Source organism: Brassica napus, unplaced genomic scaffold (genome assembly GCF_020379485.1).
Source record: "Brassica napus cultivar Da-Ae unplaced genomic scaffold, Da-Ae ScsIHWf_1230;HRSCAF=1757, whole genome shotgun sequence".
Lineage (NCBI taxonomy): Eukaryota > Viridiplantae > Streptophyta > Magnoliopsida > Brassicales > Brassicaceae > Brassica > Brassica napus.
In genome coordinates, this window is record NW_026014653.1 from 254,489 (window position 1) to 271,230 (window position 16,742).

The 16,742-nt window shown below is 37.0% G+C and overlaps 1 protein-coding gene across 2 annotated transcripts; it reads right to left on the bottom strand.

Annotated features, from left to right (window-relative positions):
* Positions 1–1,416: 1,416 nt before the first annotated feature.
* On the bottom strand, positions 1,417–7,902 carry LOC125596570 (probable disease resistance protein At4g19520). Of its 2 annotated transcripts, XM_048771649.1 has the most exons (5): positions 7,349–7,901; positions 5,185–6,268; positions 4,695–4,988; positions 3,210–4,594; positions 2,799–3,139 (listed from the first exon to the last, which is right to left on the bottom strand). In XM_048771649.1, exons 1-5 carry the CDS (start codon positions 7,753–7,755, stop codon positions 3,130–3,132), a joined length of 3,180 nt encoding a protein of 1,059 aa, XP_048627606.1. In that variant the 5' UTR covers positions 7,756–7,901; the 3' UTR covers positions 2,799–3,129. The 2 variants fall into 2 exon arrangements, with proteins under 2 accessions (XP_048627605.1, XP_048627606.1); XM_048771648.1 differs by having other exon boundaries at positions 1,417–4,594; positions 7,349–7,902.
* Positions 7,903–16,742: the final 8,840 nt, after the last annotated feature.

Consider the following 16,742-nt stretch of genomic DNA (forward strand, 5'->3'; position numbering starts at 1 on the left):
TGTTACCATGAACAAAATGAAAGAAGGCACGTAAGGCCTATATACTCCGGCAAATTAAAGGGTAACACAGCTTAATAACTTGAATGATTTGGGGACTGTAAGCAAAGCATTCGACCGTACAACCTTCCCCCAAACCTCAAACTCCAATCCGAAGAAGGGCTTCTCCAACTTAATACACACCAAATTCTCCTGTTTTTGCAGACATGTTTCCGCATCTTCCCGGCCCCTGGAAACTCGAGTGAATGTAGCTCGTCCCATATAACAAGGATACTTCCACCACCATGGTTAGCTAACAGAATTGTTGTATGGTGGTTAACATGAGGCTTGGTACACACATCTTTCAAATCCTTAATACTGAACCAGTTTCCACGCTCATACCACATAAGCCTGCCCTTTAAAACACTAAACTTTACATTGTCTATAACGCACCAAGGTTCGTTCCTAGTATAAGGAAGCCCTCGATGTTCCTTCCATGTTCCTTGTTTGGGGTCAAACGCATACTTTTTATGATTACTTGTGGTGGCGAATAGCTCTCCTCTACGAAGCTGAACCTCAGGGTAGTCGTCGTCTTCACTAATGCTAGGCAATGGATTCCAAGTCGAAAACCTCAGACTCCTCTGTTCCTCCTCCAACTACATATATCTTGCCGTCTATAAGAGCAGACTCGGGGCGTTTCGTTGCTACCCTCATATCAGGAGCATCACGCCAAGCGCAAATCAAGCACACGGACGGGGGTTGATGGCAGCTGCAATCTATTCTAGCTGATGCAGTAGGTGAATTTACCCTAATTTCTTGCAAAGATTTCTGTCCGTAATAATAATTGCATATTGTTCCTTTGTACTAGTGTATTATGTGGTATGATATTATTACTAAGCCTTTTTTCCATGCCCAGACGAGTGCTCTGCATGTTCCTTGCTGAAAAAAAAGGTTGAGGAAACACCAAGGCTGTTAAAAGATATTATTATTGTCTCGTATGAGATAATACACAAGAAGGATCCTGCTACTGAACAGAAAATCAAGCTAAAGGTCTACTACTAACCTTCTTGTTTATTTAGTTATAAGTCAATGTGCTCGTTTGTCCTGTTCGTTCTATTTCCCATGATATTAATTTGGTACGAACCTTAAGACTATGCCTTTTCGTTGTTTATGATTAATCCTCCTCTCTTACTGTCCTCTACGTTGGAATTTTGGATATCTTATCAGTTTTTTGGTCACCTTATTTATTACTTCTCTTCTGTGTACTGGACTTACTTCTCTTCTAACCACATCTCCAATTCTTGCTACCAGCTTTAATTGGCCATAGTACTTATGACAGAATTTATTGGCCAATTAATGCTGTCGATAGGTCGTAGTTTCAAGAAAATCAATGATCCCACCTAAAAATCTATTATGAATGTAAACAAAGTCCCTCATTGGCCAAGTTTAGACAAATAATGTCTAGTGTATAAATTGATGTCCAACTGATTAGTACGAGATCTTTTGAGAATGAGCCCAAAACCAAATCAATGCAGACTTTGCTTGTTTGGTCCAAAGTGAAAAATAACGTATTAGTCAGCTTAAGAAGAGTTGGACATGAACTTGGAAAAACCCAACAATGTTTGTTCTGAATGCAAACAAAGTCTCACATTAGTTTAGATAAAACTCATGCGGGCTTTACTTGTTCGGTCCAAAGTTGACAATAGTGTACTATTCAGCCTAGGAAGAGTTGGACATGGCTTGAAAAAGCCCAACAAAATCCAAATAACGTCGATGTTTTCCGGTGTTATTCTTCATTAATGCCTTGATGTTTGACCAGATGATCCTTGATGTCTATGTGCGTAGCATCTCTTCCTTTTAACATGGTTTCCAACTTGAATTTGTGGTGGATTCTTCTTCAAACCTCAACAACTCTGGAGGATCTCGCTCATAAACCACTTGAGGAGAGGTTTCCAGAGATGTATGAAGTGATGAATTGTACCATTAACTCTCAACAGCCTATTCAGATCAGCACTTCTCTTCACTTCATTAGTCGACTCCTCTGTCCTACCTTTCTTCTTCTGTCTACAATAGCTTCTCCAAGGCCTGTCCCCGCAATGATTGATTCCTTTATAGCCTTGCCAGTCAGCAAACGTTTTAGGATCTGATCATCTTGGAGTGCACGAAGTCTATTGATCTTGAGCTTGTAGATAAAGTAACTAATGAAACTTTTCTTAACATCTTCCTTATTGAAGTTCAAAAAGTGACGGTACTCCCGGCTGCCAAGCAATTCAGATACCGACTCTTTTTTGCTAGCATGCAGCATGAATTTTCTACGAACAATTTCTCTACACAATTTTCTTTGCAAAAGTTGCATCGTAACCTCCCCCTTGGAAGATATTTGTATGAGAGACTTACTGGCTAACACCTCTAGCGTTGACCCAGAGTCAATGCTAGCAAGAAAGGGTAATGGCATATCAACTTTCTCATCACTGAGCAAACATCCTATGTAAAGAAATACATCTTTTTCTCTTTTTTGTAAGCCATCATAACTAACTCTCAACCTTCTTTTAACTTCATCTTCTGAAAGCCTAGATCGATCCAACGAAGACCCAAAAAGTTTTCTCGTGCTGTTTCGATTTGAACTGCCAGCTGCATCATTAAACACATAGACTCCACAATTCTTCACCTTGAGACTATCACCTATAGGCTTCTCCTCATTGTTGACAGGGTATAAATCAAAGACAACTAGATCAGCCAAGATACCTGTGACATCTCCTCCACACGTACTTGGATGCATTTTGAGGTCAAAGAAGACAAACATGTGATCTTTTGTAATCTTAGGAACAGCTTCTCCTGGAGGCATACACTGAAAAACATTCTCAAGACTATGACCATGGCCCATCTTATCCTTCCACCTGCAAACACACCTGAAGCCTAAACCAGCAGCAGCATCATGAAAATCCTTTGAGAAAGAAACTTCAACGAATAGAGCAAATCCCAAGAGCATGCTTCTTGAATAGGGGCGTAGTCTTATAATTACAGAAGATCCTGGTTCCAGATAGGGGTGTAGTCTATTATATTTAGAATTTCGACTTCTAGGTGAAGGTAGACACAGCCTGACAGCCAGAAGTTTTTCGAGTTGCTGCTGACGTTGTGGTCTCATGTGTTCTTCTACAGTAGCCTGTGCTTGTAAGAAAACGTAGGTGACCATGTAAGGAGAAAGATCAAAGCAATTACTGAATGTATAGTACCTAGAATTCTGAAAGAAGTCTAAAGGAATTGATATCAAAGATGAACAACCATGCGCATTCAAGAGCTGTAGACTTTGGGGAAGCTGTGGGAGTACTCTGAGGTTTTTGCAATGGCATAACCTTAGACTTAGTAGTTTAGAAAACTCCTTGATGCTTACTGGAATATTTCTGAAACAGTTGCCACTAAGATCCAATTTCTTTAGCAAAGACATCAAACAAATATCTTCAGGAATGTGTTCCAAGCGTGCCTTATGTAGAGACAAAGTGACTATCTGTTCATAGAATCTTGAGACAGAAGATGGCAGCTTTAATCTAAGTGGCATGACTGTATACACGTGACGTAATTCTCTGACTTTTGGGAGAGTAGTGGTAACTACCTCAAGGTCTGTGCAGCTCAAAATATCAAGAACTTTGAGAGGATTCAGGTTCTGCATTTCTACTGGCAAGGGTCGGAGTCTTTTGCAGCTCTTCAAATCTAGTGTGTCAAGTTCAGCGAGATCCCCAATAGAAGATGGCAGTTCTCTAATGGCAGTGCCACCAAGATATAACTCCTTAAGATTTTGAGGGAAATCAACTATAGTCTTCAGCTCCGAGCAGCCAGAGAGTTTGAGCGTGACGAGAGATTTCAACTTACTCATTCCTACTTGTAGATGCCGAAGCTTTGTGCAATCCTCCAAACTTAATATGACAAGCTTAAAGAGATTCTCAAGAAACGGTGGTGGGAATGATTTTACCGCAGTGCCTGCCAGATATAACTCTTTGAGGTTTCTTGGAAAATCCTGAATGTTTTCAAGATTTGAGCAGCCAGATAGTTTCAGCTTGGCAAGAGATTTCATGTTACACATACCCATTGGCACGTGTCGAAGCCTTTTGCAATTCTCCATATCTAGTGTTAAAAGTTTACACAGAGAAGATGGAATTTCATTTATGGAAGTATTGGCCAGATATAACTCTTTCAGGTTTTGTGGCAAACCCTGAATCTTCTCAAGTTCTGAGCAGCCAGAAAGATTAAGAACTTCGAGAGACTCAAAAGTGATCATGTCAGGCAGACTTCTCAAGTTAGAACAGTTTTTCAGCTTCAAGATAACAAGATTGCCAAGATCTTGATTAGAAAAGCTATCAAGGGTTATTAACTCTCTTACGCCAGTTCCCTGGAGATTCAGTTTCTTGATAGACGGTGGCACCTTTGGAAAACTTTTGATCTCTATGCAGTTTGAGAGATTAACAACTAGGAGATGTTGTGATTGACCCATGTCTGGAAAACTCTTTAAACTTGAACATCCTTGGAGATCAATTAACTCGATGTTTCGAGAATGTTGAAGTTCATCAACATTAACTAGTTGAAGGGAATGGCTGAGCGTGATCCTCTTTAACACCTCAAGATTCTGAACAAATAAAACAAAAAATGAATAAAAGCAAGTTTGGTAAAATAATCTAGTGAAAGTGAAACTATGTGTAAACCCCATGTATTGATGTGTTTCTAACCTTGGTTCCTCCCCAAAGTTTCCGAAATTGACTGCATGGCATATTGAGTTCCACAAGATACTGAGCATCAAAATTTTGTGGCAATGATTTCAGAGGACAATATGTCCAGTAGAGAAGTCTTAGCTCAGGCGGCAAAGACTGAGGGTCCTCGGAAAGACATAATACGGGGCTCTCAACAGGATTGGAACTGTGAACCTTCAGAGATCTAAGGTTGTACATTTCCTTAAACGCAATATGACCTTCAAAGTCTATGTTTGACATGTCCAAGCTAATGCCTTTTATATCTTCAATACACTGAAAGAACAAGAGAAACCATTGGTTACTTATATATTTATGGAAAAATACAAACTACCTTAAACTAACTCTCTTTTGGAGAGGATCTCTAAGACGTGATATATCTAAGAGTTTTATCCACTATGCCCAACTATTCCTTGGTAAATGCAACTTCTTTAAAGATTGATAAGAATGTGACAGACGAATATATATTTACCATTGTTGGTGCTGCTTCAGGATCTCCGTCTTCGTTTTCTTCAAGGAGAGATTGAATGTTGGAAGCATCCACGAATCTATAAGCCATCTCAGTCTCTTCAGTTGGATCCTTAATGATTTGGAGACCAAGATCGTATATCAAATTATGCATTTGTACTCTGTTGTCTGAAACAGTCACCAAACTTTTGTCCATAAGGACATCGATTCCAACTCGAGGAAAGTATCCACAACCTTCAAGAAACTGCATCACGTCGTCGATATTCACTCCCCTAAAGGAAAACACTATTTCCAGAAATATTTCCTTCTCGGTGTCACCAAGTGTATCATAGCTGATCTTGAGTGTATTAAAAATCTTGACGGGAAGAGGACGCTTGAGTTTTCCGACAACACTCTCCATTTCAGACAGCGTTTTCCCCTTTAGTTCTTCACCAAAAATGCTGAGAGCTAAAGGGTTTCCTTCAGCATAGTCAACGAGGTTCATAGACAGCTCCATGAGTATTTCATCTGGTACATCTTTCGCAAATGCACATCGGGACAAGAGCTGAAGAGCCTCGTGCTTGTTTAAGCCCTGAACCTCATATATATCGTTGACCTGGCACTGTACAAGTGCTTGTTTATCACGGGAAGTTATGATTACCAAGCTTCCAGGACCAAGCCAGTCAAATTCAGAAAGAAAAGTGGTTGCACCCAGTGGCTTGCGCACGTCATCAAGAACAAGGAGAATTCTTTTTTGGCGTAGTGTGTCTATAAGGAGGCTCAGTCTTGTAACTTGACTGCTTAAGCCAACCTTCTCCCGCAAGTGTTTCTCCAATAACCCATAGACTCCCTTCTCCTGAAAGTCATTGTCGAAGTCTTCGATGAAACAAGACGCTTCAAAGTCACCCGAATATTGTTTTAAAGCTGCTTTAGCAAGTGTCGTCTTCCCTATGCCTCCCATACCCCAAATCCCTAAGCTTCGAATGCCTAGTTGTTGCTTGTGGATCAAGTTTTGTATCTTCATCAATCTTGAGTAGACTCCAATTGCACCCTCAAGGTCAAGCTTTTGACGCACGTCTGCAACAATCTCCTCCACAAGCTCGGAATCGCTGAACAGTAACACAGAGATTTTTCAAGTCAACATATCAGAAGATTTATTTACTAACTAAATAAGACATCAACTAAAGTTTTTTTCCGGAATAAACATACATTTCGGGATATATTTCAAAATTTTCCACGATAAGAAATGATTATTTAGGGTTTTTGTTCTTATTATCATGATCATCGTCATGTTTAATGGACTAAGCAAAATATTTGTAAAATTTGATTCAATTCATTATCCGTATTTGTAAAAATAAATTTGAACATCAAAAATATGTGTTGGATGAAAAGAAATGGTATTTTGTGAATTTTCTAACCAAAGATTGAGCATTATTCGAAAAAAATCTAAAAAATTATGTGTAAAACAAAAAACAGTAGACCGTGAATAAATTAAATTGTAAGAGCATGATTATTGGGGATTCTTACAGGAATATAAGAACCTGTCTCTTAACTTTTAACTAAAAAAGTTAAAAACCGACTCTTAAAACTCTTATTTAAAAACCGGTTCTTAGCTTTTTTATTTAAAAGTTAAGAGACAGGTTCTTATATTCCGCTAAGAAACTCACCCTAAGAACCCCCAATAATCATGCTCTTATATTTTTATATTTTGAGATCTGTTTTAATTTTATGTTAGATGTTAGGCAAAAAAAAAATAATCAACTAGAAAAACTTATTTGGATGATAAGTTATGTCTGAATAGTTGACTTTAAGATAAGTTAATATACACACATTCTATTTAAACAATTTTTTTTATTTTGAAAAAAGGCTTACTATTAAAACTATGTAAATAAATTTGGCCGGTAGTTTTGATGCACTTAAAAGATGATGAAAAGAGGTTAACATTGTAGAAAGATATCAATGTGTCTTAGAGCTTAGGGGGTTTGGTTTTCTTGAGTCTTGAGTTCAAACTACTCTTGGTACGAAGAGCATAAAACCCGGAACTTTCATATTAATAAAAAACATTGTAGAAGGAGTGTGAGGTGTGAACAGAGTTTTAAATAAACTTCATTTTATTTGAAAAGTCTTTTGTCATTAAAAATAAATAAATTAACAAAATATAAAGCAAATAGTTTTGAGCAATTAATCACCTTCGTTCAAGAGATGATGCGTATCCTCGCAAGTCTGCGATTTCAAGTAAAGCATTACGCCACTCGGCTACTGGGCCTTCAGGATACATCTTTTTCAACAGCAAGCAATATTTCCTCAAAACTGACTTCGTGAGTCCATAGAAAACTGGAAGCACCAGCAGGCCGTGGCTGCTCCGGCACGCAGAAACCTTCACTAACTCGTTCAGGAACCGATAGTTCGAAACAGATTTCTCAGATAAAATCACCACAGAAACCTTAGCCTTCGCTATAGCTGCATCAGAGTTTTGGCAGGTGGAGAAAGAAATGCTTTTGCGGTGAAACTCAGCCGAGAGATGGCTGACAAAGGAGTGCCGTATCGTATCCTCCCATCTATTGAAACTGATGCAAACAGCGTTTCCGTCGACCATTTTCACGAGATTTGGCAGTGTTTTTTTTTCTTTTCTTGTCACAATGGCAATGGTATTATTTTTTTCTTTTCTACATAATTGTACTCCGCCCCTGTGAAAACGATAAGGTCACCTTCATTGAAGGTTTCTCAAATATTATTTTAATTAATATAAATAATATAAAAAATGATGAAAGATAGTGAAATTGGCAAGAAACTAGTGCGGAGCTACCTGGAAATGAGGGAGGTCAACTACTCCCTCTGTTAAAAAAAAAAATCATATTCCAGATTTTTCATATATATTAAGAAAAATCATTAAATATGTATTGTTTTTTGTGAATAACAATTTTTCATAACTTTTACCCAATAAAAATTCAATAAACACCATTAATTTTTTTGAAACTTACAATTTTTCATAAAATCATACATTGAAAAAGTAAAAAATGTATTTTTTTGAAACAATTTTTTTTCCAGAATATACATTTTTAGGAACAGAAGGAGTATTAAATTTAATTTATAGGCTTGTTAACATATTTTTTGATGCGGTCGATTAGTAAAACTTTCCTTAAATGACCTGCATTTCTTGAGTAGGGGTGGGTAGGCCTGGGACGGATCGGATATCCGGATCTGGATCCTTATCCGGCGGATCCATAATTTTACTATCATTATCCGGATCCGGGGTTTTCGGATATCCGGTTGTCGGATATCCTTCTAAAAATTGTAATATCCGGCGGATATCCGGATCCGGATTTGGATCCTTAAAAAAATAATAAAAAAAATATTAATATATAAAAAAATATTAACAATAATTTAAAAATAAATATATATATAATGCTTTTAATTATTTCTATGTATAATATTACAAAATTTACATGAAATATATATATACTATTATAAAAATGAAAATACATGAAATAAAATTAATTTTTATATATAGATATTACTATTTTTGAAATAGATATTTATAAAACTTACGGATCCGGATATCTGGAATAAAAAAAATCAAGATATCCGGATCCGGATCCGGTTTTGACGAATCCAACATTTTACTATCCGGATTCGGATTCGGTCCATTCGGATATCCGAATTTTCGGATCGGATCCGGATCGAATCTCGGATCCGGATCTCAGATAAAAGTCTCAGGTCTAGGGGTGGGCACATAACAAATAGTACAGAATCTTGAGTATTGGAATTTGTTGTTTATGTTACAGATATCTGGCTAATTTTTCGATTTATTTTGATTTAGAAAAAACTGATATCTAAAAAACTAGATATTCAAAAAATATATGGATATTTCAGATACTTACAAACACGTGAGAATTTATTATTTTAATCTTTATTTTATAATAAAAATAAAATAGTTAAATGTTAACATTGCAAGAGGCATGTTAGCTAGAAACAAAACAAGACGGATAACTTGCAGAGATTTTGTTTGCATTTGTTTAAACTTCTAGAAAACATTTTGTTTGTTTCTCTTACTGTCTTGTTGAAACTTCCACGAAAATTCAAAATATTAACTATCCTCTCTGATATCACTCATTCAGGGGATCCAAACAAAAGAAACAGATAGAAAACCTGTAGCAAACAGCTATGTTTGGTAGAAACTACAAATGTGTCACGATTTCTTCTTTTCATTTCTCTAAAGGAACGCGTCACGACTTTTCCCAGCCCCTAATCCATTTTGCAAGCAAGTTTAATAAGTTTTTCTTATTGGAGTTTTCTTTTGCCATTTAAATTTTTTTTTTTTTTTACAGCAAAGCATTTACAGACTCATATTCACTCTGTAAACCAAATCGGTAACTCCGCATCCATGTGAACGACAAAAGACGATTGTTTCCTAGCACTGCGTGCTAAGCTATCCGCCCGAAGGTTCGCCGTCCGAGGTACATGGACGATGGACGATGTCTGAGTTGAGGAAACTTCCTTTGAGAAGCATGATGTCTTCCAAATAGCTTTCGAATGCTGGTCATTCTTCTGATTCCGAAACCATCTTCACCAATTGAGAACAATCCGTTGCAAACGTTACCTGAAACTGTCTTAAATTCTTCATACATTCCATTGCTCAAATCAATGACTCTACCTCCGAATGGAGGGGTGAAAGACATGCTCGTACATTCCTTGCCCCTAACAGACCATCAAACTCCGGTAAAGTACTATACCAGCCTTGCCCTGAAAATGAGTCATTATCTTTCCATGAACTATCTATGAAGCACCATCGACCTGGTGTCGCTAGGGGAGGACTGATTTGTACCGAAAGTCCCCTCGTTGGGTCATTTCCCACATGTGCTTCTGCCCAAAGTGATGATTCTAGTTCTGCTAGTTGAAGAGTGTCCCTCGGATCAATATCCAGATTACTAAAAACTTTGTTATTTCGGGCTTTCCAAATATACCATAAAATCCATGCAAACTGATGATCATCCATCTTTGGCTGAACTCTCCAAAAAATATGATCCATATTAGCAAATAATGATGTGATATGAAAGATATTAGGAGATGACGGGATCTTAGATAATGCCCACACTTGGCGTGCCGGGGGACATTCAAAAAATACATGGTTTATTGATTCTTCCGGATCTCCGCATCGAGCACAACATATATTTCCTTGTATCCCTCTTGCCTTTAGATTTTTCATTACCGATATACATCCTGAGAGAATTTGTCATAAGAAATGCTTTATTTTTGGGGGGCACCGCACTTTCCAACAGAAGGCTTTAAGAATATCCATTGTGGGGCCATAAAAATCTGGTGGTTTTTCCTTATCAGGATATACTCGTTCCACTTGATAACCTGATTGGACCGAGTATTTTCCATTGTTAGTAAATGCCATCCATTCCTATCCTCAAGCTGATTCCTACTTAAAGGAATACTTTAAATAATTTTTGCATCCGTAGGATCCACTAGAGCCCTGATTGCCTGTAAATTCCATGAGCGAGATTCCGAATTAATGAGGGAATCCACTGTGAGGTCCGGATAAATGTTGTGAAAATTTTTGTTTGCTGATCTCGGACGAGTGGTTGGGATCTAAGGATCATTCCATGCAGAGATAGACGAACATGTTCTCACCCTTTTAATTAGTCCTTTACAAACCAGAGATCTAGCAGAAATAATACTCCTCCAGCCATATGACGGGGAATAAGAACGAATCGGTTCCAGGGGTGAAGCATTCCTGTAATACCGTCCTTTGAAGACTCTTGAAAAAAGAGTATTTGGCTTCTCAATCAGCCTCCATAGTTGATTTCCAAGCATTGCCGTATTAAAATCAACAAGATCCTTGAAACCTAACCCACCATTATCTTTGGTTTCACATAATTTATCCCATGATTTTCAATGCATACCTTTTGAACTTTCTCCTGGGCTCCACCAAAACTGAGCAACTGCACTTATTAATTTTTTAACGGTAGCCTTCGGTAACCGATAAACAGACATAACATGGTTTGGCAAGGCCGTAACCACCGATTTAATATTTACCTATTTTCCTCCTTTAGTAAAAAATCGAAAAGTCCATCCATTAACCCTATTATTTAAGCGTTCATGTACATAAACCAAATTCTTGTACCTTAGATCCTCCAAGACTTTCTGGTAAACCTAAGTAGGATCTCATGCCTCATATATTTTGAATTCCCAGAATATCCCTCAATTCTTGACGACTGGCTTCTTCAATCTTATGCCAAAATTGAATTGAAGATTTCTGTAAATTAATTTGTTGCCCTGAGACAGCCTCATATTCCTTTAAAATCCTGAGAATGGTTTGACACTCCTCCTTATTTGCCTTGCAAAAGAAAAGACTATCATCTGCAAATAGCAAATTAGAGATTGATGGACACACTCTTGCCACCTTTAAACCAGTAAGTTGTTTCTCTCTCTCCGCCCTCTTAATATTTGCGATTAATGCCTCAGTGCACATAATAAATAAATACGGAGACAGAGGATCCCTCTGCCTTAAGCCTCGTTGAGGGATAATAAGTCCCTGTGGCTGACCATTGATAAGTACCCTATATTGAACCGAAGAGATACATTCCATCATCAAGTTAGTCCAGCGAAGATCAAATCCCATTTTGTGAAGGAAAGCCACAATAAAGTTTCACTCGATCCTATCATATGCCTTGCTCATATCCGTTTTGATTGCCATAAATTTGTTCTGACATGACTTATTTGTCCTCAGTCCATGAAATATTTCCTGCGCTATGAGAATATTATCCGATATTAACTTGCCCGCCACAAATGCCGATTGTGTCTCCGAAATTAGCCTTGGTAAAAAAAATTTCAATCTTTGACACAAAACCTTCGAAATAATCTTGTAACCAACATTACAAAGACTTATCGGCCGTAATTCCTTCATCCTTATGGGTCTCTCGACTTTCGGAATCATACATATATTAGTAATATTTAAACGTGAATCCATATTTCCTGTAAGAAGGAAATTATTCACCATCTCAACCACATCCCTCTTAATTATATGCCAGGAATGCTGGAAAAAAAAGCTGTCATCCCATCCGGTCCTGGCGCTTTCTCCAGATGCATAATGAATAAAGCTTGTCGGACCTCTTCCTCTGTTGCCATTCTCAGTAATATTTGATTCATTTGGGGAGAAATAGATGGTGCTATTTCTTCCAAAAAACTATCAAATTCCGTTGGAGCCGTGGTCGTGAACAGGCTCTCAAAATAATCAATCGCCACCTTCTCAACTCCTTTCTCATCTGTTATCCAATTACCCGTTTCATCATGGAGACCCACTATTTTGTTACGAACCCTACGCTGCTTCGTCAAAGCATGATAAAATTTAGTATTAAGATCGCCAGATGAGTACCACATATTCCTGCTTTTCTGATGCCAATATTCCTCTTCATCCTTATAAGCCTCCTGCAATTTCCTAGAAACCTCAATAATCTCTTCTTGTGATCTATTATTATCCATTTGAGCTTCCTCAAGTGCCTGTTGAAGCTCCTGGATTTTATCCTTTCTAGATGGTTGATTATCTTTACGCCATGAAGAAATTTCATGATGACAATTATTAATTTTTGTAACAAAGTCTCCTGATTGTCCTTCCTGACTCTCCGTCCAGCCAGCTACAATCGACTCCATAAGACCCTCCTGACCAATCCATCTTTTGTCAAATCTAAATTGCCCCCTTTTTTTCCTTGTAAGATTATCCTCTAAGAAAGCCACCACTGGACGATGGTCAGGCCCCACCATCTTTAGATACTCTGTATAAGAACATGGAAAAAGCGTGTGCAATTCCTCATTTGCTAAAGCCCGATCCAATCGACATCTGACCGTCACTGCTCCTTTTCCTTTGCCCCTTCTTCCTTGCCACGACAGTGTATTTCCTCGAGCTGGAAATTCTAATAAACCACTATTCCTTATTATATTATTGAAAGGAATAAATGAAGTTGTACACCGTAGAGAGCCCCCATCCTTTTCATAATTCCCAGTAATTTCGTTTAGATCGCCAATAATAAACCAAGGTTCCGAACGTGCCAATCCAAATCGAGTTAGTCTCTCCCATACCTGTTCTCTTAGCTTTTGCACTGGATCCCCATAAACAAAAGTAAGAAAAACTTGTTTTCCTTTGATCACCGCCTCAATATCTATCATTCTATTACTAGAATATATAATTTTCACCTGATACTCATTATTATAAAAAAGAGCTAAACCACCGCTCCTCCCATTTGGATCCACAGTAGTCAAACTATCATATCCAAAGTGTGGTTGAAACCATTGTACAAACTCAAAATCCTGTTTCGTTTCAGATAAAAATAAAAAATCCGGTTTGTGTTTATGCCATGTCTCCCGAAGATAACTTATGGTCCAATGACTCCCAAGACCTCTACAATTCCAGCTTAATATTTTCATATATAAAAAACCTTGTATTGCTCTCTCGAGCCGGAACATTGGGATTTAAAGATACCCAGCCATTTTATGATCACAATGTAGCAAGACCATACTCCCATCACTATCGATTCCCAAACATACCATTTGGACCCCTTATTTCCATACTTGCATTTCACACTACATCCATACAATCGTCCAATTAATATACTAGACAAATTAATACTCAAACTCAAAAATGAGACATCCATTTTTGTTCCTGCTACCAAGGAACATTGCATCATCACATTCCAAATATCCTTAAGAAGTATGAAAATTGAACCTACACTTACAAATTTCCAAGTATTCCTCATAGTCCAAATTACATATACTAAAGAAAAAATAACTTTCATAACACACGCATAAATGAATACGGTTTGTTCAATCACTAAATGTGCTTGACAGTTGATCTCAATTACCATACAATCTAACAATCCCCAAATGGCTCCGCACCGACGAGGCCGGGAAACCTTTTCTGCACTCCCAATTATACCTTTAACCCGCAGGCTCCGTATACCTTTTAGTTCCCACCAAAAGTGCACCATATTTCCTAGACCCGGTTCATTTAACAATAAAACCATACATAACAACCAAATCGAGACTAAACCGTTGATCCACCATCCTCTGTTAATCCACCATCCTCTGTTCACGTAGCATACTGCCCATACATATCTAACAAGTTCCATGTCACCAAGAAACCTCAAGACAGAAAAAAGTAATCGATGATAGAGTACCAAATATTTCCACATTTCCAAATCTTTCTCAACAAAACCTCATCGCAATATATCATAAAAATGTATCCATGAATATAACACTATGAACACCTTGAACTCAAAAGACCAATCTTATTCCAAATCTTAATAAAAAGCGAGAGAAGCATAACAATGATTACTGCCCCCAGACCCACGAAACCAAATAAAACTTCAATGAAAAGTAAATTTATTGAAATAATGAAAGCGTCACCCCCAGAAACCAAATCATTTATTCGTAATCTCATTATAAATGAGGTTTGATCCATAACCTTAGAATTTTAAGTTAACCGGCTTCGGAATTGAAGGTCCCTTGTTCTCCGGTGGTTTGGTATTGTCTCCATGACGAGCCCCAACCTTAGCTACAACTTTCCTTCTTGGTGAGACAAGCGCAGCTGCTATTCAAATTTTAGTACTACCCGCAGTGCTGCTGTGGTGCTTGAATAACCTCTTACGGTGACTCTGCCTCGTCGCCAAGTCCCCTGTCCCCACCTCCTTATTGATGTTCTCCTCTCCAGTCACCGGTTGTTCCTCATCCTGAATGAGAGCGTTCCCTGCCTGAGCCTCAGAAGCTTGCTCAAGCTCCTCTTCTGAAAGAGTTTGAAACTCTTCCTCTGTCTCTAAGTCGACGCCACTCTCTATCATAGCCGCATTAATAGCATCAAGTTCCATCTCAATATCTTCAAATTTATCATCTTGTTTCTCCATCATTCCTTGCACTGCAAGTAGACCCCTCTCCTCCTCCATAGCCACCACGAAATACTATTTTAAATTATATAAATTATGAGAATATTTCAACATAAAATTTAACGCGTCTCATAAGTCTACAATATACAGAAGGGAAATGAGAAATAGCCTCATCTCAAGAAAAATGAAAATAATATTTTTTTCTTTCGGTAAAATCTTTTACATTTTTTTCCTCCGCTTCTAAAGGGAAACGAGAAGTGAATTTGTAATTCATATTTTTTGTCAATGACTTACAAATATTTTACATTCTTATATTTGAAATATATTAAAGGTTCTATTCAAAATTGAGAAATGGTATGCCATAGCCTCATTTCAAGTATTTGCTTCTTTGAAATTGTGATATTTGCTTAAAAATGAAAATAATATTTTTTTCTTTGGGTAAAATCTTTTACACTCTTATCCTCTACTTCTAAAGGGAAACGAGAAGTGGATTTATAAGTCATTTTTTGTCAATTAATTATGCTATTACAAAATACGAGTCTACGAGAAATATCACAAGACAATTATACAGTCGACAACTATATCTACCTTATGAGAATTCACATATGACTGCATTATCCTGAGCTGTTTTTTTAGATTCATGTCCGACAGTACTTTTTGTGTCATGTCGAGGATCTTCCGTATGTTTTCTTTTCTCCATAAATCTTCATAATTCGCTTTTGCTGAGATTCGAAACTCAAACCTCTTAGTATAGAAATATTAATGAACCTTTAGTCAAACTCCTTGACTAAGGGGCTTCCACAGGCTCGTGAGTCTAATGACAATGTATTGAAACTTATTTTTTGAACCTTGTAATTAAAGGTTCTTCGAAATTTTGATATTTGCTTAAAAAAGAAAATAATATTTTTTTTTCTTTGGGTTAAATCTTTTACATTTTTATCCTCTGCTTCTAAAGAGAAACGAGAAGTGGATTTGTAAGTCAAATTTTTTGTCAATGACTTACAAATCTTTTACATTCTTATATTAGAACCTTTAGTAGCCTAATATATTAAAGGTTCTATTCAAAATTGAGAAATGGTATGCAATAGCCTCATTTCAAGTATTTGCTTAAAAATGAAAATACTATTTTTTTTTCTTTGGGTAAAATCTTTTACATTCTTATCCTCTACTTCTAAAGGGAAACGAGAAGTGGATTTGTAAGTCATTTTTTTGTCAATTAATTATGCTATTACAAACTATGAGAAATATTACAAGACAATTATACAGTCGACAATTATATCAACCTTATGAGAATTCACACATGACTGCATCATCTTGAGCCGTTTTATGAGATTCATGTGTGACAGTACTTTTTGTGCCATGTCGAAGATCTTTCATACGTTTTCTTTTCTCCATAAATCTTCATAATTCGCTTTTGTTGAAATTCGAAACTCAAACCTCTTAATATAGAAGTATTAATGAACCTTTAGTCAAACTCATTGACTAAGGGGCTTCCACAGACTCGTGAGTCTAATGACAATGTATTGAAACTTATTTTTTGAACCTTGTAATTAAACATAAACGTTATAACTTCTTTTTCTTATATTTTATCTAACCACTTTTATATCTATATTATAATATGAGAAAATAACACTGGTAAAGTAGAATTTAAATTTTTAAGAATAATTTAAAATATTCTTAGAACTATATTTTATAATTTCTAAGC